The sequence below is a fragment of the Amphiprion ocellaris genome, chromosome 21, assembly GCF_022539595.1.
Source record: "Amphiprion ocellaris isolate individual 3 ecotype Okinawa chromosome 21, ASM2253959v1, whole genome shotgun sequence".
NCBI lineage: Eukaryota > Metazoa > Chordata > Actinopteri > Pomacentridae > Amphiprion > Amphiprion ocellaris.
In genome coordinates this window covers 22,017,910-22,042,321 of record NC_072786.1, presented here as the reverse complement: position 1 = coordinate 22,042,321, position 24,412 = coordinate 22,017,910, and the positions used below count along the sequence as shown (strand labels likewise).

The 24,412-nt window shown below is 39.0% G+C and overlaps 1 protein-coding gene across 1 annotated transcript in view; it reads left to right on the top strand.

Annotated features, from left to right (window-relative positions):
- efcab6 (EF-hand calcium binding domain 6) overlaps positions 1 to 24,412 on the top strand; it is an 82,998-nt gene that overhangs the window by 40,684 nt on the left and 17,902 nt on the right. Inside the window, exons 13-22 of the mRNA XM_055006864.1 lie at positions 17 to 177; positions 1,858 to 2,013; positions 4,745 to 4,964; positions 8,609 to 8,723; positions 9,520 to 9,626; positions 13,594 to 13,817; positions 13,909 to 13,972; positions 14,052 to 14,170; positions 14,266 to 14,436; positions 15,366 to 15,521. Coding sequence (XP_054862839.1) covers positions 17 to 177; positions 1,858 to 2,013; positions 4,745 to 4,964; positions 8,609 to 8,723; positions 9,520 to 9,626; positions 13,594 to 13,817; positions 13,909 to 13,972; positions 14,052 to 14,170; positions 14,266 to 14,436; positions 15,366 to 15,521 — 1,493 coding nt within the window. The remainder of the gene's footprint in view (positions 1 to 16; positions 178 to 1,857; positions 2,014 to 4,744; positions 4,965 to 8,608; positions 8,724 to 9,519; positions 9,627 to 13,593; positions 13,818 to 13,908; positions 13,973 to 14,051; positions 14,171 to 14,265; positions 14,437 to 15,365; positions 15,522 to 24,412) is intronic.

Genomic DNA, 24,412 nt, shown 5'->3' with positions numbered 1-24,412 from the left:
GTACTTATGCATTTAGGTGGAGGGTTTGCTGCTGGACAAGCTGTGTGAGCAGCTCAGCTCAGTGCTGGCAGCTCTGAAGCTGTATGACCCTCAGCACACTGGATACATCACACAGGAAGATCTGAAGAAGGTTTTAAGCTGCTATGGCATGCCCATTTCAGACACACACTTCAAAAAGTAAGACATACATACACACTGCAGTAATCATGCGCTCAGAAAGGCAAAAAAGAAGGCAGTGGTGATTTTCAGAAAAAGGCGAGAACAAAGTTGTATGCTCAAGAACTAAGACATAATAACACTATGTACAGAATGCCAGTCGATCTATACTTTCTGTTTTGGTCAGGCAATAAAACAAACAATAAAAATCAGTTTCCTTTGTCTTTGGTCAGATCATATATCACCACAAATGTGTCAAAATAGGTGCGACAGCAAAACAAAGTTGCTGAGAGTGTGATATGATAACACTTCACTTTTGCCACCAACCACTCTTTTCTATATCCATATACAGTAATGTGCAAACATTTCAGGCACTAAAAGTAAAGCGAAGGTGCCATGAAGAGTTGTTATTAATTAATTTCATACAGAAAGTGGTAAAGAAAAAAACCCTAAATGAAATCAATACTTTCTGTGGACAGTTTGCCTTTTTAAACAGCACCAGTTCTCCCTGGTAGTCTTTCACACCATTTTTCAGGTACTTAGCAGGTATGCCGTTCCAAGCAGGTTGAAACAAGTTCATCATACCCAAGATATTTTTTTGTTATCTGGTTTCAAAGGGCCTAATGACCACTGTCACAATAAGCTGGCTATCAACTTGGTAAGTCACCCCAGGGATTTCTGAATCGAACACATTCCCATGAAAGACACAATGTTGGCACCAGATGACCAACACAAACATGGACACCTCTAGAGCTGCATATTTCTCACAAGAAGAACAAACTATTCCTACACCAAAATGAGGAATTTTAAAATATAACCAACACTAAATGTAACAAAGATGCTGCAGCCATATGAATGGTGACAAATGCTAACTGTGTGACTGTAAGTCCACTGGCTTATCACTGTCCCATTTTTAATGCACAAATAGATCTATACATTATTTACACAGCCATTTAAAAGTTTGAGGTCACTTAAAAATGCTTTTATTATTGAAAGAAAGGCAGTTTTTTTAAATGAAGATAACATTAAATGAATGATAAATCCAGTCTAGATATTGTTAACGTGGTAAATGACTATTCTAGCTGGAAACAGCTGATTTTTAGTGGAATATCTCCATAGAGGTACAGAGGAACATTTCCAGCAACCATCACTCCTGTGTTCTAATGCTACATTGTGTTAGCTAATGGTGTTGAAAGGATAATTGATGATTAGAAAACCCTTGTGCAGTTATGTTAGCACATGAATAAAAGTGTGAGTTTTCATGAAATTGTCTGGGTGACCCAAAACTTTTGAACGGTAGTGTATAAGTTTGTACACTGCAACATGCAACAGCATGTTGCAGTGGACTGCATATGCAACTCTGCTCAACTTGTGTGAGGCTGTTTTATCCTCAGGGTAAATCAGTTTTAGTCTCAGAGTGTTGCTTAGTTTTTGGTGCACCAGGAAGTTGCAGCATGAATAGCAACCATTCTACTGTATACTGTTAAACTGTCTTTGTGATCCCAAAAATACAGCTTAAATGTTACAATGTGCGACAAAAAATAGCCTTCATCATTACACATGCAAGTCAAGATCACACCATAAATTTGCATTGCTCCTAACATGTGTGTTGTGTTTGACTGCTGAAAGATAAAACTACTCACCTTGGCTCAGTCTGGGTTTTTCTCAGCTCACTCCCAGATTATGTCTTTGTGTGTTCAGACTCTGCATGTCCTCCTCCAGCTCTAGACTGGGTAGAGCTGGCAGCTCCTCCACAATGGTTTCCTACAGCGACTTCCTCAGAAACCTGGGAGTACCTCTAACAGATGTAACAAACACATCCTGCTGCTCCCACAACAACACAGCTCATACTGAGAGGTGAGCTGAGAGAGAGTGATACAAGTGTTGAGCTGCACCAACTGAATTTACTCTTACATATGTCTTAGGCAACAGACAGAAGAGATTTAAATCTGATTTCCTCCCAAAATAAAAACTTACTCCTACACCATAGAAGATGATTATGTGCTGTAGATTCCCACGTTTCTAGGTTGATTCCACAATCTTCAAGCAGTCTTTGAATTCTCCGTCTTCCAATCCTTCGATGACCTTCTACACGCTTACCATAGAACAGTTGTACAGCTTTTTGGGTAACCTGTTGTCATCCATTCTTGCCAAGTGTCCTGCCCACTGTAGCTGCCGTTTTTTGATCATACCCTCTATCAATGGACACCTGATTTAGAGAGGAGGAAATCACATAAAAGCCACTGCAACCTGGTAAAGTAGTTACATTTAGCAAGATTTTCTTCTCCATTATGAACAGATTTCAGTGGTCCCATGTAGAATGACAAACTTAGAAACCAAAATGTCACATTTCAAAATTGATATTTTTCATTTATAGCCATAGCTATACCCATGGATAACTATGGTTATCTCATTATCAGCATCTAACTTCATTTTCACTTGACAGAGTAATCTGACTTTCACTGTGTAGTGAGCTATTTTTCTGTCACACTATTGTGACAGTGAGACACCTGCTTTCAGTCGCATGTAATCACAATGTCCAAACAAATCTCATGTCAAATAAGAAGAAGCCTCAAAGCCGGTCCTTTGTGAAACAAGAAAAGCACTCAGAGAGCACAGTAAGGCTGCTCAGTCATATGATTTCTGACGAATAAGTCCCGATAAGTCCGCAGCGGTGGATTTGTAGTAGGATCACAAACATGTGATCATCATCCGGCAGCTGACTTAGTGTTCACTTGTTGTCATAGTTACAGTGACTGCTGCAATCTCGCAATGATACAGAAATCTTTAACAAATCCATGGATCCAGACTGTAAGCTGAATCACTGCCAAAATCTAATCACTTGGTCCTTGTGTCATTTCTGACCTTCCCTGAAAATTTCATCCAAATCCATTGGTCCGTTTTTGAGTAATGTTGCGAACAGACAGACAGACAGACAGACAGACAGACAGACAGACAGACAGACAAGCCAGTGCTGATCGTTACATAACTCCACCACATTCCTTGGCGGAGTAAAAATTTAGGTTAAACAGATTCTCACTGCACACAGCACAAAGCACAACACCAGCATCAGTCCAGAAACATTACAACAAAAAGACAGTTTTTATGCCTGAAGCTGATGAACGCTCACACCTCATTTACTGGACTCGACAATTTAAGTTTTACTATTACAGTTTCCAGTGGTGATGAAGGCAACGTTTGTAACAAGTCAAATTAATAAGACTCACTAGTAATGAATTTATATATATTTTTTTTTGACAAATCAGGAGCTCAAGTTTGGTTTGTTGATTCCAGCTGTTTGTTTTGAGTCTTTCCTCTGAGTTTATTAAATACCAGCAGCATCAGACAACAGCAGGATGCAGATGAATGTCTCCAAAAAGACAGACTTGCATGCATTTACTCATAGATGAAATGGAAACGGAATCGATCAGGATCAATGACTTTGCGTCCTTTTCTTCACTCAGGCAGGTGAACTGTCACACACAGAGTCACACTTCAGAAGCTGCAGCTACTGATTTGTTTAAGCGGTCGCTATCTTCAGGTTGAATCCACCGCAGTTGTAGGGGTGTTTACTGTTACAAAAAGTCTGATCTGTTTACTAAAGCCAAAGATATTTTTCTGTCAAGACATGGAACTTTATGGGTGCACTTCCTCTCCTCAAACACACTGCAGCATCTATCCTGCTGGCCGATTTAAAGCATCAAATTACAATTACATTAAACAAGTATTAGATCATTAGTAAATGAAGTAAAATAAGTCTCATAAGATATTATATAATCGCCTATCTATCCATCCACACAGTTACCTCCCCCGCCACCTTCTTCTCAGAATCTCACTCCAACTGGTAGCTGAAAGTTGGCTGTGATGTTCTATGTGTAGTTCTGTGTGTTTCACTGACTTGAGCTGTGTACAGTAGTTCATTGTCTTTTTTATGGCTGTCTGTGGAGTTATCTGTTTTTCTATGACTTCAGCTTCACAGATCGCTGCCGTTATATGGAAGAGAGAAATGTGGTGACAAGTGGTACAGCTCAAAGATGACCAAGCCAGAGTGCAAATACAGAATTCAGCAACTACATACACACCCAAAGCACATGCCATTTCCTTTTTAGATCGGTTTTGTTAGTACTGCTCATTTTCACTGAAATTAGACATTTCATGGTTTTATATTTTTCTAGCGTAAAACAGATGCCAGAGAGTCAAACATTTGTTAGAACTTCATTTTTACCAATATATTTTCACTGTGTCTACCCTATGTAGCGCTGATTTAAAATGACATTAGTGTAGATTTGAGTTGGGTTTAAAGTTAATGACATGCAAAAGTGCCATGTAAATGTATGGAGAATTACAAAAAGAGGTGCTCAGTGCAACATGGGAGGTTCCTCAGCAACCAAGGCCCTAAGAATTATGACTAAGGGATGCTTCAAGGTCACATAAGCTTTATCAAAGAGTTAAGTTTAAAGCCTGATCATAAAAGTACCAGCCAGTGGTTGAATGACGACATACTAGTACAGATGTATCATTTTTTTATTTAAAGCCCCTTCATGGTCACACTACTGTTGTCTTAGTACTTACTGTTGTGCCCCCTCAGACCATCCACATCATCTCAGTCCACACTGCAGTCCATCAGACAACAGAGTCCCTGCAGCCAGCAGACTGGTCTGGACACCTCTGATATCCTGGACGTGGTTTTCCAGAGGATGAGGCTGAGATTAGAACAGCGTCAAACCAGCCTGAGTGACCATATCCGGGCCCTCATCCACACAGCTGATGAAGATGAACAGACGTTGTCAGAGGCCGATGTTCAGAAGGTGAGAAGGGAACAAATAAAACAATCCTCCAACACATCACTCGGACCCCAGTGTCTGTAGTGAAAGTTATGTGATGTGCCTGCTCTAGCCTCCTTATGCAAGCTCCGTTGCTCTTTTAAGGTGTAAAGTGTAATGTTTTTTGAAGCAGTCCTCTTTGTGCAGAGATGTTGTCACTGCAATTTTTTTTAGCATTGTATCTTGAATATAGTAATGTGCAACACTTATCAGGGTTTGGTGTTAACTGATCTAATTCCATAGTGCTGTTAATGAAATCTGTCATGTTTTGTTTCCCCTCTTATTTTTTTTAGCATCAACACAATTGTTGACTTTGACAGACCAACTATTTTTATTCCCTGTGATTAATCGTTTTCTGCTTTTTTGTGCCTCATTATTATCCGCTTGCTTGTCACTTGCATGGTCACCTCGGTACACCTTAAAGCTGAGACTCTGCACTTTAATGCAATATCCATCCATCCCAGTTGAACAAGCTGAAGTCTAAGCCTGATGACCAAAAGATGTATACACTCCCCTCCAAAAGTATTGGAGCAGTGAGGTCAATTCCTTTTTTTTTTTTTTTTTTTTTTGCTGTAGACTGAAAACAGTTAGATTTGACATCAAACATTTAATATGAGACATGAGATCAACATTTCAGCTTGTATTTAAGGGTATTTACATCTGGATTGATATACAACTTAGAAGACAACATTATTTGTAACGTAACACCACATTTTTAGATGAGCAAAAGTATTGGAACAGATAGACTTAAAATAGATTAAAGTGAAAAAAACTTTAGTTATCAAGCCTGTGACCCACTGACATCACCAGACTCTTACATTCTTCTTTTGCAATGCTTTTCCAGGCTTTCACCTCCCCCTCTTTCAGTTGTTGTTTGTTTTTGGGGGGTTACTTCCTTCAGTCTCCTCTGTAGCAGATAAAATGCAGCTCTATAGGGTTGAAGTCTGGAGATTAGTCAGTCTAAAACCTTCCACTTCCTGCCACTGACCAACTCCTTTGTTGTTTTGGCGGTGTGTTCTGGGTCATTATCTTGATCTATCAATCAGTTTGGTTGTATCTTTCTTTAAATTGCCAGACAAAATGTTTCTGTAGATTTCTGAGTTCATTTTGCTGCTGCCATCATGTCTTCCATCATCAATGATGATTAATGAGAAGAAGCCATGACATTACCTTCACTGTGTTTTTAAAAAGCACTCAGTAATTTACACTGCTACTAACTCAGATGTCATGTCATTGTTTCTTCAGGATATTAACTAATCAACAGGTCCAGTCTGGATTACACTGTTGTGTTTAAAGTATATATCCTCACCAGTGCTCAAAGTACTCTTAGTGAACTAACCTGTGATGTGTGTGAAACTTTGTACAATTAGAGATACTGAGGGTAAGAACTTGTAGCAGAAAATGTCAAAGAAGCTGCGATGGCATTAATTAGATGTTAAAAATAGAAGACACGGGTTGCTTGTAACAAGCTGTCTGAATCAATGCGCCAGTTAAATATTAAAGCAAGGGCATGAGGCTGAAACTGAATCATCACACACTCCCACCTGAGCTTCACAACATTCAAGTCGGTCCCGTTATGTTTCACCCACTCTAGACTGACTAATGTTTACTGAGCTGCTACTTTTGTGAGACACTCTTTTTGATTTGTAAAAACTTAGGTGTCATTTTCATAATTCTGGCTGTCATTCCTTTAGGTCATGATAGCATTATACTTATTGAAGTAACCGCTGAGGTGTGGGGACGCTGTGACAAATGAAGAAATGCCAGATGATTAATAACTTTTGATCGAATCAGACAAAGAATATATTGCAATATTGGCAAATAGTGTTTCCTTTCCACTGGGGTCATTCCAGAATTGAAGGACATTTGGGCTTCAAAATGTTTGAAAAATAAACCTTCTCTTTTACAATTTTCTGCTCCATATTCATCAATAATAGGTGATAAACTATCAAAGGCTTGATTGGCTCAGCTTACACATCAATGGTAGCACTTTTATTCCATGTTTTCTGTATTGTTTGCTAACCCTACTCTAATCACAGTAACAGGGTTGCTAATCCATGCTAATGTGATCTTTTTCTCAGCAGTAGAAGCTAGATATTTAACTAGCTGTTACTGCTGACCAAGAGGACAAACTGACTGATGGAAAACAGTCAAAAGAATTAGTCTGATCCTGATAATATGAGGTAGAGTGAGACATTCAATCAAGGCTGACAATATTATGAAATTAGAAGAGTCCAGCGTTTCATGTGATTCACTGTTTTCTTCTTCTTCTAGCAGCTAAAAAGGTTATGCTAACAGGGTTGTTGTGAGACACACATTCTATGTATAATAATTATTTAAAATAATATGATATGTACATTTTTTCCCCCACAATTACAAGAGACATTAATGATTAAAAAAAAGCCAAATAAAGGAGGTTTAGGTTTCTTTTGAACTGTTTTATTTGAGAATTAATTTGGTCATCAGGGGGGTGGGACAAGAGAAAAATGGCATTTTAGGGGAACTCCAGACTTATTTTTTAGATTTGGTCTCAGGATAAGTACATTTATGCAACAGCTACATGTTTTAATTTTTTGTACATAGATTATTTGAAATTTTATGGGTGGGACGCAAAATGTCCTCCAATTCTGGAATGACCCACTAGTTGTGAAATGGAAAAATTCTTCTTTTTTCTACACTATATTTTTTAGAACTACCTTCAAGTTTTCAGAGGAAATTTTACACTACATAAAACATAAAACACCTGGATCAAGAATAGATTTTTTCAGAATAGGTTTAAACACAGTCACCATAAAAGCCTGGAAATAAGAGACATTAATCAGAATGAATATGTAAATAGAGGAAAAAACATCCTTTAATGGTCTGATAAGGATGTAGTCTAAAAGGCATGTTGATGGTTTAGATGAAGCAATTGCTGTTGTCAGCTCAGAGAGCTCTATAGGAGAGAAGATGTCTCAATATCAATCAGATCTTACAGACATTTTTAAAGCTAAAGCTATACTAGATAATACATCTGTCCAAATTGTCCAGACAATTTGATTATTTTTTTCCTTTAATAGCTGCCATTCTATTCGTAAGGAAGTTCATAAAGTCATTACTACTGAGATGTAAAGAAACACAGGGCTCCACAGAGCTGTGGCTCTTTGTCAGCCTGGCTGCAGTGCTGAAGAGAAAACTAAGCTTCTGAGTTCTTGTTTTTCTCTAAAAATGATGAATAATACGCAGCTTTGGCGTTACATCCACATGCCACATTCAAATCTAATCACAGCACAGAAAACAGAATGAAGAGGTTTTAAAATCCCTGCCAAACAATCATCTGTCCCAGCCACAGCTGGATGGAAAACTTGGTTTGATGTCACGGTGAAAAACTGTTCTTTCATTTATTAAAGCTGATTAATTCATTTTGTTTTCATTATGACAATGAATGTGAGGATAAAAAGGAAGCATGGGCACTGTACTTCATGCTGTTTCTTTTTTGCTTTAGCATTTTAAATATTGCGCAGTTGACCGTAAAAGATGCAGGTCAGAATTTATTTTGCACCTGTTGTACTTCTGACCCCGAAAAGTGGATGCAACCTGGCCTGAGGCACAGCAGACCACCAAACCTCCTCTTCTTGTTTTGCCCCCAGATGCTAGAGGACAGCTGGGTCTTCCTGGATGATAAGCATTTCAGCAGATTCACAGGAATGCTGGGCTTCAGGGATGGACGGATCGAGCGCTCGGTGTTCCAAGCAAAGTACGAGGGTGAGAAAGAACAACGGCAGCCAGAACATCTTGACCAGCGGCGTCAACAATCCCATCAGTTCTGCATGGCAGGGTTTTCAATGCTTAAATAGAGATTTTAGAAATCCCTTCCTACTCCCCACCAGGCTCCTGTCCCCTTCCACTCCATCTTGCCTTGCATCCCGACTCCTTCCCCACCCACGGTGATCAAACATAAGCCCCCTGCTTCCTGTGAAATTATGTCTTTCTTAGCACATGAGCCATTGGAGAAATCATCCTGGATTATAAATAGAGTAAGAGTGAGCCTCTTCGTCTCTCATTAGCAGAGCGGAGCAGCGCACAGATTCAGAATCGCACTCATTTCTGCTTGTTTGAGCTAATTATGTGCTTTGGAAGCAGAAAACAGAGCAGCAGGGCATCGCTCTAATTTGTATCCTCTACAAAAAAATAAAAAGATACACAGTAGAGAGAACAACAACAAAAAAATAAATAAATGGAAAAAGCATAAAACAAAGGCAGGACAAAAAGTTAGTCATGTTTGTGGGGCATAAAAATTGAATTTTCTAGATTTAGAATACAAGTGTGCTTCTAATTAAATGTAAATTAGGTCAGGCAGTTAAATGCCCAGTGTGGCTGCCAGACATGAAGCGCATGCTGCGGAGTGTGGAAAAACACAAATAACTCACAAAATGGAACAGAAATCCCAATTTGTTGAGTTTAATTCCCTCACAAAGAGGGAACAGGTTAATTGTGTGTCTGATTAAAAGGGCAAATATCAACACTGTCATGATTTAACAACTGTTTCTGGTTTCTACAGAGGCCACAGCCAGAGAGCAGCTGCAGGGCTCCAAGGAAAACCTCCTCCCCACCTCTGCTGAGCAGTGCCTGGCTGCCATGCGGACCAGGATCCAGACCATCCATGGGGTGGGTGAATGATGCAAACTGGCTGCTTTGATAAGATGATAACATTTGAATTTGATTCAGAGTTCTCTTTCTCTGAAAAGTGTCATTGCACTCCGATTCCACCTCAGCATCTTTATTTTCTGACAATTTATTGTGATTTGCTTTCTGAAATAATTTATTTAAAACCCTGGTTTAGTTTGAATTTCACTGCATAGTAGATGTAAAATGTGATGAAGCATTACCATGAGATACCATCAACAGTCTGACTGTCGACACCCAGAGAGCTGAACTGGTTGAGTGGGTGACCCATAAACAGGGGCTGTAGTCCCCGACACAGTGGTCATGGGTTTGAATCCAGCCCATGACCATTTACTGCATGTCGTTCCCCCACACTTCTACCCATGTTTCCTGTCTCTCTCTCCACTACCCTATATGATAAATTTAAAAAAAATCTGACTGTCACACATGGAGGATGACATGAATTTGTAAAAACCACTGACACGACAGTTAAAACACTGTCAGACACATAGCATAATGTAGAAAGTAAATCGCAGCTTTTACAATATGCTAATTACAAATTTTCAATCCCAAATCCAGTATGAAATCAATAAATTGTTCACCTCTATTTCTAAGTCTGTTCATGCTTTCCACATCCCCCTAATGCAGCAAGCAAATCATTCTGAAAAATCATAGCTTGAATGTCTGATTTCAGTCTAATATCTCTTTGTATTGTCTTTGATTTGTGCTTAAACTAAGATTGGCTTGATTTGTGCAGGTACTCGGGCCTAAGCCAAAAATATACCCCAGGGTATGCTTTGGCCTAGGTCAGTTTATATCCAGGTATACTTTGGACCAGGGGGTTAATCTGGCCTGTTACACCTGCCACAAATCAAAAACTGAACATGGAAAGATAAGTTACGTATACTATCAACATTTTAGGAGTGTAGAGTCTCCATGAAATTTGTCAGGCACTACTTTGAGTGCCTCATGTAGAATTGCAACGCAGACATGACAAGCTCAGAATATAATTTGATTAATGTATTCAGGAGTAATTTAAAATACTACATGTTCTAGAAATAAATATTAAAAATATTTATGGCATTTTACAAACTTGAATTGTGATATTTCCAGTCAAAATCAACAATAAATAACAAATGCACCCCCTATCAAATAGTATTACAAGGCTGAACAACAGCACCTACTATGTAAATGCATCTTTGAAAAAATCTGTACAGATTCATTTTTAAAGGAAGCCTAACGTGGTGTATGTAATTTCACAACTGTAAGACTTACAGAGTTAATCAGCCCAAGTGATTGTGCTCCTTGAATTAAACAACCTTTTTGTGATTCATTTTCTACCTGACAGTCCTGACTAAACCCTGAGTCTTCATTCTCCACATGCCTGCTTGCCAAGCTTCTATCTGAGCACCACAGTCAGTAACATCTATCTGTGTCTACCTGCCTGCTGCTGGTGTGTGCTTAGTGTCTGCTGGGTCTATGATCCATGCATGGGAGGCGAGTGTATGTCAGCACATACTGTATATTACACTTCAATTCACAATATAGTTGCACTTACTTATGTTTATTTATTTATGTTTTCCTGATAAAATGGTGAAAGATCCCGGTTAATGACAGCAGCTGCACTGTGAGATCAGCTTTATTGACATTTAAAATGAGCGATGAGAAGATTGGATTGTCTACGTACACTCGATTGCCCAGCTGTAGTGTTGCATAGTTCTTGCATCAGTCTTCAGATTTGTGTGCGTAGTTGCATACCTGCAAATCAAAGTGATTGCGTAATGGGTGGCCAGCATGCAGACCTGGCCTCCTCCAAGCCAATCGCTTCACTCTCTGCTTCCATCAGAAAGAGGCAAACAACTAGAAACACACAATCTTTTGTAAGAGAAGAAGAATGAGGAAGCAAGGAGAAGAAACAGGATGACACAATGCTGCCATTGGTAGGAGTGTGTTATGATTCACAGTTTTCAGCCTCGTGTCCTTACAAATTGCGAAAATTTTAACAAACATCACATACAGCCTTCAAGTGTGCTCACTGTGTCCACAAAGTAACTACGGTGTGGTTGACCACACTAGTGCACTTTACAAGAAGGGTCAGAGCAGACTCTATCTGCTCAGGAGACTGAAGTCTTTTGGAGTGCAGAGGACGCTCCTGAGGACTTATTATGACTCAGAGGTGGCATCAGTCATCTTTTTTAGGAGTGGTCTGCTGGGGCAGCAGCATCTCAGCTGCTGACAGGAGGAAACTTGATCAGCTGATCGAGAAGTCTCCACAAAAAGAAAGGAGGATGCTAGCCAAGCTAACTTCTCTGCTGGACAGACTCCCACCCCATGTACGACACTCTGAGGGCACTGGGCAGCTCCTTTAGTGACAGACTGATCATCCCAGGTGTGTTAAGGAGCATTACCGCAGGTCCTTCCTTCCTGTTGGCATCAGACTTTATAATCAGAACTGCTCCCAACAGACCACACACACACACACACACTCACATAATGACAGTTAGCCAACTGTCATGTGCAATATACCAAAGTGCAATTCATTTGTGTAAATATTTTTTAATTTGTGTGCTTAGTACCCTGGTGTTCTTCTGTTTATCTTATTTATATTTAACATATAGTGAGTATACTTCACCTCTTTAATTTGTAGCTGTGTTTTCTTGTTTTTCCTTACTGTCACTTTGCTGCTGTGATGTTGCAAATTTACCTCATGGGACTGATAAACAATATTCAATTCAATTCAGTTCAAAAAGCAAAGGCTACTTCCTCAACAGGAGACTACGTATGGATCCCTTCACACAGTTACAAGAGTTGTTCTAGTTGTTCTAGTTCTGAAATCAGTATTTATCGAAAAGATAGACTTAGTGACTGATGTCACCCACTGGTCTGGAGATTAAAGATTTGAAGTTTTTGGTTTGGAATTTGGCCGTCACCATCTTAGTCTTTTGAAATGGGATGTATCAGATGAAGCAAGATTTGACTGAGAAGCCAACAATACACATGGTGATACAGTAGCAACCTGTCAGCCACTAGATCCTAGGCCCATCCTAAAACGCACCCTGCTTTATTGTTTATTTGACTTTGAATGGCACCATCATTTACTAAATGAACACCACAGTATATTATAAAATAGTTGAAAACAGTGATTAAGATCACAAACTCGATAGGAAAATGTTTACTGAGGTAACTGATCAAGTGAAAGGGTCATTCTCTCAGAGACTTCTACACAATCTGGCTTCTTTTTGCTACCCTGCTGGCTGAATGCAGGATTAAGGAGCTTCTGCATTAGTCCTACTCACTAGATGTAAGCTGCATTTCACTGCCACTGCATTTCACACTGCTTTCTCCCTCCCTTCTACTATCTATATGCTTTAAAAATCCCCTCCACTATGGGAAACATCAACAACAACCTCCAAGCAGCAACCCACCACTGAAAATTTCAAGTTTCATGAAGGGTTTAGACCATGCAGAAGGGCTGCCCTGCTCATTTTTTTCAGTGAATTATTTGTTTCAGTGACAATGCTCACCTCCCCGCATGCAAATGTTGCACTAAAACAATTGTCCCCAAACTATTTTAAGGCTGTAACTTAGTTCCACCCAAGACAACTGTGATTAGTTTAAGGAAATACAAACAAGCCAGAGTCTTTTTTCCCCCAACAGCCGAATAATATGAGGTGTATTGGTTTACTTTACCGTCTTGTAGTACCAAAAGAGTAGGTGCTCAGACTGTATGTGCAGCTACAGTGGCCAATACATGTGGTATTTGAAATGAAATTATAGGAGCTGTATACTTAAAATGGAATCGTTGGCACCAGCAGTAATCATAGATGGAATTGTATCAACCCCGACTGAAATCGTGTGTCTGTGAATTTTTTACAACCTACTGGCATGTGACTGAAAACTAGCACCACAATCCACACCTCTCAGTCAACGAAGGTCTTCCAGCTCTGATAGCCCAATCTCTTCCCATCAGGACCACCTGACCGCGTTCCGACTGATGGACAGGAAGCGTAAAGGTGTGGTCGACTGCCGTGATTTCAAAGCGCTGTACGACAGCCTGAAGTTTTTCTGCAGCAAGGGAGAGTACCAGCGGCTGCTCGATCTGATTGGCCTGCATCCCGGAAACAACCTGAACTACGCAGAATTTGTCGGCGTGGTTGAAAATGGTGGCAAACAGCGGATACCAACAGCTGGCATGTGAGTGTGTGGAAGAGTTATCAGTGATATTTTAGAGGGACGCTGACTCTGTAGTGTGTTCAGATGTTTGTTTTTCTGTGTCTGCTGACAGACAACAGCAGCTCCATGAACTCCTGGCCCGTGAAGCACGTTCCAAGTGGGCAGCAATGTCAAAGGTCAGGATAAACTTGCAGAAAGTATACATAAAAATATTCTCTACAACATGCAAAGATGTGCTCCTGTCCTCCTCAATAGGTGCTGTGTCAGTTTGACAAACATGGCCAGGGTTGGATCTATAAAAAGAGCTTAAGGGGACTCCTCTTCACCTATGCTCTTCCCATAAGACCCAACGAGTTTGAGGAGTTTTGGCTGAGGTAAGAAGCACCTAACTGAGGCATCATAGACACTACACTGTTCAGTCAAGTACTTATCTTTGTCCTAATGACTCTCCGACACTTCATTTTGGCAGGTATGACCCAGAGGGGTGGGGCTCTGTAAAGGTTTGTGACTTTCTGGAAAGGCTGGGTCTTCATCAGGATGAGGAACTGAGGTCTGAAGGCCTGAAGATGAACAAATCTGTTGTCCAGCAGGATGCTGACAGACCGATCTCCTCTGATGCCACCACGCTGGAGCATATAAAGTAAGTGATGACGGTGACTGTGAGCAGTTTGAGATAATCCATCCATCCATTGATGCTGATGCTGCAGGTAGCTCAGACATCCTTCCTCTTAGCCATATCCTGCAGCTCTTCCTGTGGATCCCGAGGCTTTCATAGTCCATGTAGAATATACAATCTCTCCATCATGTTCTGGGTCTGTCCTTCAGTCTTCCTCCACAGAGACTTGAATACCAGAACCTAGAGGTGTCAAGAAAACATCCTTTGTGTGACACCCAGACCTCCTCAGCTGACTCCTGTATTGTGATTTAGATTTAATGCATCAACAGAAACAAATGTACACATACAGGCTTTCAAATATTTCAAAGTGTTTACCTCTAACTTTACACTGAAGGTCATCCACACAGCTGGTGTGCTGTTTCCTTAGAGGCTCAGGCAGGAGATCTGGTGCATAGAGTAGATTCATAGATTGATATTTACAGATTTCTGTTTTTTGTCTCAGCTTCACGGTGTCAATGCCTTCCAACTGTACAAACATTGTTGCTTTGTTCTCCTGCACAGGTATTTAACCCCAGGGGGTTTAGACAGAACAAAGCCTGTTAGAAGCATTTTGCACATGCTGTGATTATTATTGAGCAGTCATTCATTTTTTTCATAAATATTGGGAATGTCATGCACCACGGCTGATTAATTTTCACTAAGTGTTCATTAACAGCGCAAACATCAAATTTAATATAACAGCGTCTTTACAAATGATGAAGAAATGTGTGACTGAGGGAGCATGATTCAGAATCTGCACTGACATTTTCAAATGCTCTCAGCTGATGTGAAAGTATTTTTATTTATATAGTCAGAGCAGAGAGACTTGATGAGTAAAAGCTACAGAAGCAGAGCAGGATACATTTTATGCTCATAACTGGTTTTCCCATAAGTCCTTGCTGTCCTCTCCACAGGCAGGTTTTGCAGAAAAACTACAAGAAGCTGAGTGATGATCTGATTCAACTGGGAACCAAGAGAGACGGAACAGTGACAGTGGAGGAGCTGCTGAGCCTGTTACACTCCTACAGCTGCTCCGTTCAGAGAGAGCAGCTCATAGATCACCTGCACAGGTCCAACACTGACGTTCATACAGACACATGTATCAGCAGGGACATTAAAGACAGACTCACCAAAGACCACAGTGAAAAACAAACCAGGGCCGATGTGTTTTCGTAATCTCAGAGCTTCCTGTGCCACTTTACAAACATTTACCATCTTTGAAAAGTTACGGCAAGAGAAAATGTACCTACAGGCCTTACTGAGCAAAATGAGCAATACTGGACTCTGTAGACTCTCTCAAATAAAGGTTTAATTTATCTACATAACCATTTAGAAGGTTGGGATCACCCAGACAATTTCATGTTTTCCATGAAAACTCACACTTTTATTCATGTGCTAACATAACTGCACAAGGGTTTTCTAATCATCAATTAGCCTTTCAACACCATTAGCTAACACAATGTAGCATTAGAACACAGGAGTGATGGTTGCTGGAAATGTTCCTCTGTACCCCTATGGAGATATTCCATTAAAAATCAGCTGTTTCCAGCTAGAATGGTCATTTACCACATTAACAATGTCTAGACTGGATTTATCATTCATTTAATGTTATCTTCATTGAAAAAAATATTTTCTGTCAAAAATAAGGACATTTCTTAGTGACCCCAAACTTTTGTACGATAGCGTGTCTGTCTAGATCAGACACAAAAGAGAATTTTGCCTGATATATTTTGACTAAGTAGCATTAATAAAAGTGACTGAAAACAACCAAGAACAGTGGCTGAACACAGAAGCAAATACCACAAAACAGTGGCCCCACTCAGGACTCTCCTGGATGAAAGTCCACTGGTCTGTGCCACCTCCAAACATCCAGTCACCATCTACTACATGTGCTCACCACATGAAGTGGATGCAGGTCAGCAGAAAAATGTAGATATCTTACATTGTGTGCTGTGGAAATTTTGACACATTGACTGTGTAACTCCCCCATGGCCAGTATGAACACAGCTAACCTGTTTCAGTGTTCATATTGCAGCCGTGTTCCCTAAAAACCATGTTCCCATCAGCAGATCAGAGTGAGATCTTAAAACCTCCAAATTTCAAGAAGCAAAAAGTGAAATCTTTACCATAATAATTTATCACAATTCTAACTCAGAGAGAAAAAAAACAGTCCTATAATGATGAGTCAGTGACACTAATGTTATCGAACCTGTTCTGAAAACTCTCAGCCACTGTTCCCTCGAAGCTGCGCGCGTGCGCAATTGCGCACTGCTGACACGGTCTCCGCGCACAGAAAATCTGCGCTGTGCACAAAAAAAAAAATCCAACCTAAATTGTAAATAAAATAAACACGTAACAATTCATTCTGTGCTATTTTTCAGTGTGAGTCAGTGAGTGACCGGTGACTAGCTGCTGCAGCCAATGATGCGATTCACATACGTATTTACCATAGACTGTATATAGTGGTATTTACGCAGCTAACAACGTCATTGACAGGCGTCCTTATGTGCAGCCACTGTTGTTCTCATAGATATGAATGAGTAGATAGGACACGCCCCTTTGAGCTGCGTGCTACAGGCTAAGCTAGTGGGGACAAAGTTTCAGTGCATTCTGTTGATGTAGACGGCGTGAAAACGAAAACAAGTATGCCGTCTCACTGTGCTGCATACAGTTACACACTACGTCGTACGACTGAGACAAGGAAACTTGGAATGACTTTAATAGGTAAGAATAGTTTTTGGCTCTTTTTTCATTATTAAATCTTGTTGGGAGCTTCCAGTCTATGAGAGCTAACTAGTTAGCCACTAGCAAAACGCTAAGGCGAGCTAGCAGCTTGACAACCAAATACCAGACGATTGATAGTAGCTGTAGTATAGTTGTACAAGCAGTAGTAGTAATACTAAAAGTACAAGCAGCAGTAGTAGTATAAACAGCTGCTAGAGTCATAGAAGTAGTATCAGCATTTGTAATAGTATTACAAGTTGCAGTAGCAGTGCCAGTATCAGCAACAGTAGTTAGTAGTCACATTGCTATTACTACCACCAATACTAACAATAGTAGTTATAAAGCCTAACTCATGTATATCCAGATTATCATCTATGTTCTTCCTCCAAACCCATTTTATGATTGGGATTACAGGCAGTTCTGTAGGACTGCTCTCAAATAATAGAAATGTTACTAAACAAGGTTATACTTATGAAATTAAATAGCTCTGGTCTCCAGTATATTGGGGAATTCTGTTCTTTGTACTTAATTTATTAGCATGATTTCTTTTTAATATGTTGTGTACAGACTTAATTACTTCTCTGTCTACTTTTCTTACTCCATGTAGGTTTCCCAGAGACTATGGGTTGAGGAGGAACTGGAAGTTTGTCGGCTTAGACCTGGTGTCATTCCATCAGTGTTAAACTTCCCGGTTCATCTTGGAAGAGTACGTGCCAGAAAGACCACGACCAAGCAGCCTTGAGATCTTAGGCAGCGTCTCCCTCAGGTGGGTGTCAACGGTGTTCACAGTCAGGTCTGTGGTAATCCCGTCAAAAAACAAAACAGAAAAAAATCTAGATTATAAATCAACATGTAACCAAAGCACTCTGTGTATAATGCCATAGTACAGGATGTAGTTCAGAAAATGTCAAAGTATAGTATGCTTTACTGAAGAATAACATAGTATGGCCTGTAGTTCATAGTACAGCATGTTGGCAAGAAAAAGAAACAAAACATAGATTATTATGTGGTTCAAAAATTGCAAAATGATAGGATGTTGCCTAAAATTGTCATGTATGATATGTGGTTCAAAAAATGTCATAGTGCAATCTATTGTCAAAATAGTATGTAATTCTAGAAAACATCAGAGTATATGTCATCTAAAAAATGCCATAGAATAATAATTTCATTGCACAAGTGAAAGTACAGTAACTTTTAAAACTGTTCGAATTCTTATATGTTGCTAAAAAAAACAAAAAAACTAAAACAAAAAAAGTCACAGTAATATATCAATTAAAAAAAGCCTATAGTATAGCGTGTCGCCCAACAAACATCATAGTATAGCATGTGGCTCTAAAAACGTCACAGTATAGCCTTTAGTCCACAGCTGTCAGTAGGTGAGGAGCAACACAAAAACAGTCCAAACGCTGGTTTCCAGAGGGTTAGACGAGAATTTATTTGAAAGAGTAAGTTTACAACAACACAACATGTGAGGGGGTTAAAAACAAATGGGTGTTATTAAACTAAAAATAAATAAACAGAACTAAAAGTGAACTTCATGTTGACATTGATGGGCATTCCAACCAGGAACAAAGTAAAAGATAATCAATAGGAAAAAAAACTCTTCCTGTTCACCTCTTAAAACCCAAAAACACACCACAGTAGCACCCTAAACTAAAACTACCAATGGGTTCCCTGTTTTCCTTTGTGAACAATTCAAAGGTCCCTCTCTATCTCCCCAGACATCCACCAACCACTGGAACACATCTCCAAAGTTCTGCCAGTCCAGCTCAGCTTCCCCTCAGAAGAAGTGGCGCCACCTGCCAGATGAAGGAGCCTTTTGAGAGGCAGCTGGCATCGTGATTGGACTGGACTTTGGTCTGTTCCAATCCAGCTTCAGCTCCAGAGACGGCAGGCGGGACGAGTCAACGGAGGCCGGGTGGACGAAGGCATGCAGCTGAGTACAATCCAGAAAACAACAGAGGAGGAGTGCAGGGCCAGAACAACCAGAGTAGCATGGTATGTCTCTTAGAAAACATCATAGTACAGCCTTTGCTATGAAAAAATGACATCATATACATCGTATAATGTACAAATAACAAATCAAAGCAAAGAGACATACATTGTAGAATTGTAGTAATTGTGGGCTGACTGGCCTTGGCAATGGTCGTCGGAATGTGAATAACACTGACCACACCTCACAGAGGTTATAAGCTGAGGCAACATCAACCACCACCAGAACTGAAGAAGCCTCTTGGATGAGAGGTGAAACGTCTTCAAGGAACCTTCTTAAAGTCCAGTTGGATTGATTTAAACAACTTTGGATGACTGATTTACTGATTATCAGTATTTTATTTTTTACTGATTTACGGTAATAAATAAATTTAAGAATGGCGCTACTTTGGCTCTGAACCTTTATCTACCTGTGGTCACTCTGTCTTCTGGAGTGATTTGATTGGTTATACGTCACGAATAAAACTCCTTTAACTTAACATCTGTAAACAAAACAAAAACGTATCAAAGTTTTCTGTTAGAGTTTGTGTTCTTCTAAGTTTAACTCCAAGATTTTAAATACTTTCATTTACTGCAAATGAATATCTACTCCAAATGTCTCACTAATAATCACTATCAGCCTTAAAAACCCACAAAACACCCCTCTATACTCGACCACACTTAGTACAGTCCGGTTCCCCCTTCTATAAATCTGCTTGGAATCTTCCACTTCCTGTTTGTCAAAGTGGCCTTCTACCTGGACAGGTTTTGTTGGAGCTCATGCAGCAAACATTTTGGGTAACTGCACTTTAATATGGATGGATGACACTGAATTAGAGTCTGTTTTAATGAGACTGAGTTAAGATGTGTAGCTCTGTCATTAAATAGGAAATTATTTCTCAGAATTCACAGAGAAAAGTCTGAAATGTTTGCTAGGTTAGCATCCCACATGTACTTTGGCTCAGCTAAAGCTAACTCTCTCCAACTTCTGGATCTCTTGAGTTGCTTGTTGTTAAAATATCTTGCTAGAGGTGCTGAAGCTCAGAAAGTCTGAGATGTTTGTTCAAAATAAGCTCATTCTCAAGTCTTCTATGAACTGTCCTATTTTGTTTGAAGTTTCCCTAAACTTAGGAGTTAATGACAGAGCAGCACATCCAGACTCAGTCTCATTTATGTAGAGATTAAACTTCAGTGTCATTCATTGATGTTAAAGTGCAGTTTTTCAAATGTTTGTTGCACATGCTCCCGACCAAACCAGTCCAGGTGGAAGACGATGTGAAGAGAAAGCTCCAGAGGATGAATATCACACATTTACGTTGGAAATAAATGTCCTTTAATTAGACATTGTCATGCAAAAGTTGGATTTCCCTTTAATGATGTTCAAGTCTTTAAGTGTTTTGTTGATGTTGGTTTCTAAATGTTTTCTGACACTCGGCCCCAATGATTAAAACCTTCTACAGCTCACAAGCTGCAACAGTTCACACATTATCAACTATTTTTCTGACTAAACTAAGATAAAAAGTGAAAAACTGCCTGATTCCTGCATCATGAATGTAAATCTTTTTTGTTTTTATGACAGTAAACTGAATATATTTGGGTTTGACATTTTATACACCAAGACAAGAAATGAATTACTGGAGAAAACAATCAACAGATTAAGGGAAAAAGAAATTGTGTTTTCCAACATATATGGCTGAATTACTCCAACATTACAAGATACATACAATTTAAATTCTATTTTATTTATATAATGCCAAATACAGGTCAAATTGTCTCAAGACACTTTATTTTTATATTTTTTGTCATATTTAAAATATGACAAAGTAGGAAATTTAAACCTCTTGACTAATCCAATTTATTACGTGGTTTTTAAGAGACTAATTGACAACTAAAATAACTTTCTCCACTAAATTTAATAAACATGAGGTCAAATAGAAGGAACAGTTTTAAATACTGCAGTCCCACAATGACAAGAATAAAGTTTGTCAACAAAAACTAAATCTGCTGGTGGATTCCATTAAAGTCCTAATAAATGATAATAAAGTGCGATACTAAAGGTTTGTGGTGCTAAAAATCTCCAAGTAAAGATATGAAGTTGAACATCTGGATGGAGGTTGATAAAAATTGACCTCCCTTCATTTCTCTGGAACCGACTCCATGGATTTTATGGATGGTGGTTAAAGACCTGCTCTTCTCGTCGTCTTCCTTCTAGTCAATGTAAAAAGTCAGTCCATCCTGGCCGACTTCAACACCTCTTCATGACAACTTGTTCTGCCTCCGACCTGGTGGAAACTCCAGAAACTCGGGAAAACCTGTGGAGACTCGAAGAACTCATGGAGACTCGAAGAACTCGTCGGACGGGGGAAGGTGTGGTGGGTAGTGGGGGGAGGCGGGGGATTAGAGGGGGGGAGGCCGCCACCCACCTCCCCGCCTACTCTCCGCCCTGACTCCACCCAGGCTCCGCCTTGGCCCTGCCCATGTGGTCACTTCAGGAACTACGATGTCAAAGGGACGACGAATTTATTTCTTTTCATCTGATCTGTAGCTCAGTGAGTTAAGGATTTGCCTATGGAGCTGCAGGTCGCTGGTTCAAGACCAGACCCTTCTTAAGTTTTATCAAAATCCTGACAAAGACAAAGAAAGAAAAAGGCCGGTGGCGGGTCTCGAACCTGCGACCTACCAGTTGGTAGTCTTCTTCTTATCCTCCTGAGCTACTCGCTCAGATACTAATTCTTCTTTTTTTTGCGCATTTGTCATCTAATTTTTGTCGTTTTCGAGTTTTTTTTTTTTTACTCGGGTCTCGTCGACCATTTTTCTCAGGAGGTTGGACTTCAGCCTTTGTGCTGGAGGGTGGAACCCTCAGTTCCAAGACTTTCCAAAGCCTCCACACCTCCCGAGTCCTTAGGACCTGAGCTTTCACACAGTCTGAGGGCTGAAATTCTCTAAGTCCCACAGTAGTTCTCTGTTAGTTTGAACCTTCAGACAGTCCAAGGACTGATATCTTCTAAGTTCCTGAGTAGTTCTCTGTTAGTTTGAACCTTCAGACAGTCTGAGGGCTGAAATTCTCTAAGTCCCACAGTAGTTCTCTGTTAGTTTGAACCTTCAGACAGTCCAAGGACTGATATCTACTAAGTTCCTGAGTAGTTCTCTGTTAGTTTGAACCTTCAGACAGTCTGAGGACTGATATCTTCTAAGTTCCTGAGTAGTTCTCTGTTAGTTTGAACCTTCAGACAGTCTGAGGACTGAAATCCTAAAAATTCTTGAGCAGTTCTCTGTTAGTTTGAACCTTTAGACAGTCTGAGGACTGAAGTTTTAAAAGTTTCTCAGTACTTCTCTGTTAGTTTGAACTTTCTGGTTAACAGAAGCCTTAAAACTTGTGACCATGAGTCTTGATTTCACATTTAGATCATCCATCTGAGTTCTTCTCAGACCTTCACCTGTGGGTTTTTTAGAAATCCTCAGCAAACTTTGTCTTCACTTAACAGTAAAGTTTGTGGAGATCAGAATACCTTCTGCGAACATTAGTTTGATCGATGCCTTCATCTACCAGTAGACTTTATCTGGAAAACAGTTTTCTTAAATGAGTTCTTAGTAAATCTGTCCACAATCAAACCAAGAACATAGAAAGAGGAAATGTTTGAAGAAACAACTTGATGTTTTCATTTCAGACTAGAAAACGTTGTATGACCTTTATCTGTTTTTGCTCTTTTTGATCATTTTATTGTCTCTTCTGTTTAATTTGATCTTCTAAAGTCTAACTGGTGTCTTTTCAAATGTTTTGTCTTTAGTTTGATTCTTCTTAAATGTTTAGTTTTGCTCTTTTTTCAGCTTTTATTCTTTTCTAATGTCTGATTTGATTTCCAAATGTATTGTCTTTTTAATGTTTAATTGTTTTTTCAAATGTTTTATCGGCTTGTTTGAGTTTTTTTTTCTTTCCCAATATTTAATGTTTTGATTAAATCTTTAAGGTTTTTCTTTTTAAATGTTTTAGCACTGTTTAATGTTTGATTTTCTTTTTAAATGCTTCATTGTATTTTCTGTTTAATTCCTATTTGAAGTTTTATTGTCTTTAAGATGTAATTTTCTAATTAAACATAGTTAAACATTAAATATATTTAAATTATATTAAACAGACAAAATATTGAATTAGATAATTCAACAAGATACAATACATGTCATTATGAAATTAAACAAAATTTTTAAAATACAAATATTAAAAATTACAGATAAAATATTTTCGATAATTAAACATTTAAAAAATACAATTAAACAAGAAGAATATTAAACATTTTAAAAAATGCAAAACATTTAATTAGATTATTAAACCTTTAAAAAGACAAAACATTTAATTAAAAAATTTAATGTTTAATTAGAAAATTACATCTTAAATTTCTTAAATCTTTTTAATAAGACTTTTTTAAAAGTTTTATTGTATTAATTTTTTTCCTTTGATTTAGTTGCTTTTTGTTATGTAGTTTATTTCTTTAATCTTCTTTTTCAGTCAAGATTTTAACCCCAACCTTAAAAATGAAATAAACCCTTAAATCACAATGAAAATAATTCTGTTGTTACAATCATGAGTAAATCAGTTATTCAGTTTATCAGTTCAACTTTATTTGTTTAGCACCTTTTACACAGATTACAAAACTAAACAAAGAGAAAAAACTATGCTTAAAAGTATGATCAAAACTCAAAAACAAACAAACAAAAAAAAACATTTAACATGGTAATAAAATATGTTGTGTCCAGGGGATGGAGGGAGTTTATTGAAGTCTTCTTGGGCTCACATGGGAAATCATTTGAAATATAAACTTGATATTCAGTCTAAGGAAACTGCAGAGCGACAGAAGAACCAACAATATCTCCTGTTTTCTCCTTTAATGAGTCGACTCTTCTTGTGCTTTCAGACCAAAGAACTACAGACTCTTCACAACCTGCTCAAACTCTTGGTACAGGACCTCACCACACGGGTCAAGAAGGTTTCTGTCTCATTTCTACTCTGAAAATCACCTTCTCCTGCTCAAACTGTTGATAAATGTTTCTGCTGCTCTAAAGTCTGGTCTCCAGAACTTCCTAAAAACTCTCAAAGTCTCTTCTGCTGCAGGTTGCTTTGTAGAACTGTTCCAGAAAACCTCACTAAACCACATGGAGGAGCCTCAAGATAGTCGTCCAAATGAAATCGTACAAAAACCAAACTAGCACAACCCAAACACTAAAGTCTCCTGCAGCCTACCAGAGAACCTCTGAGAACAGAGAATCAGGACAG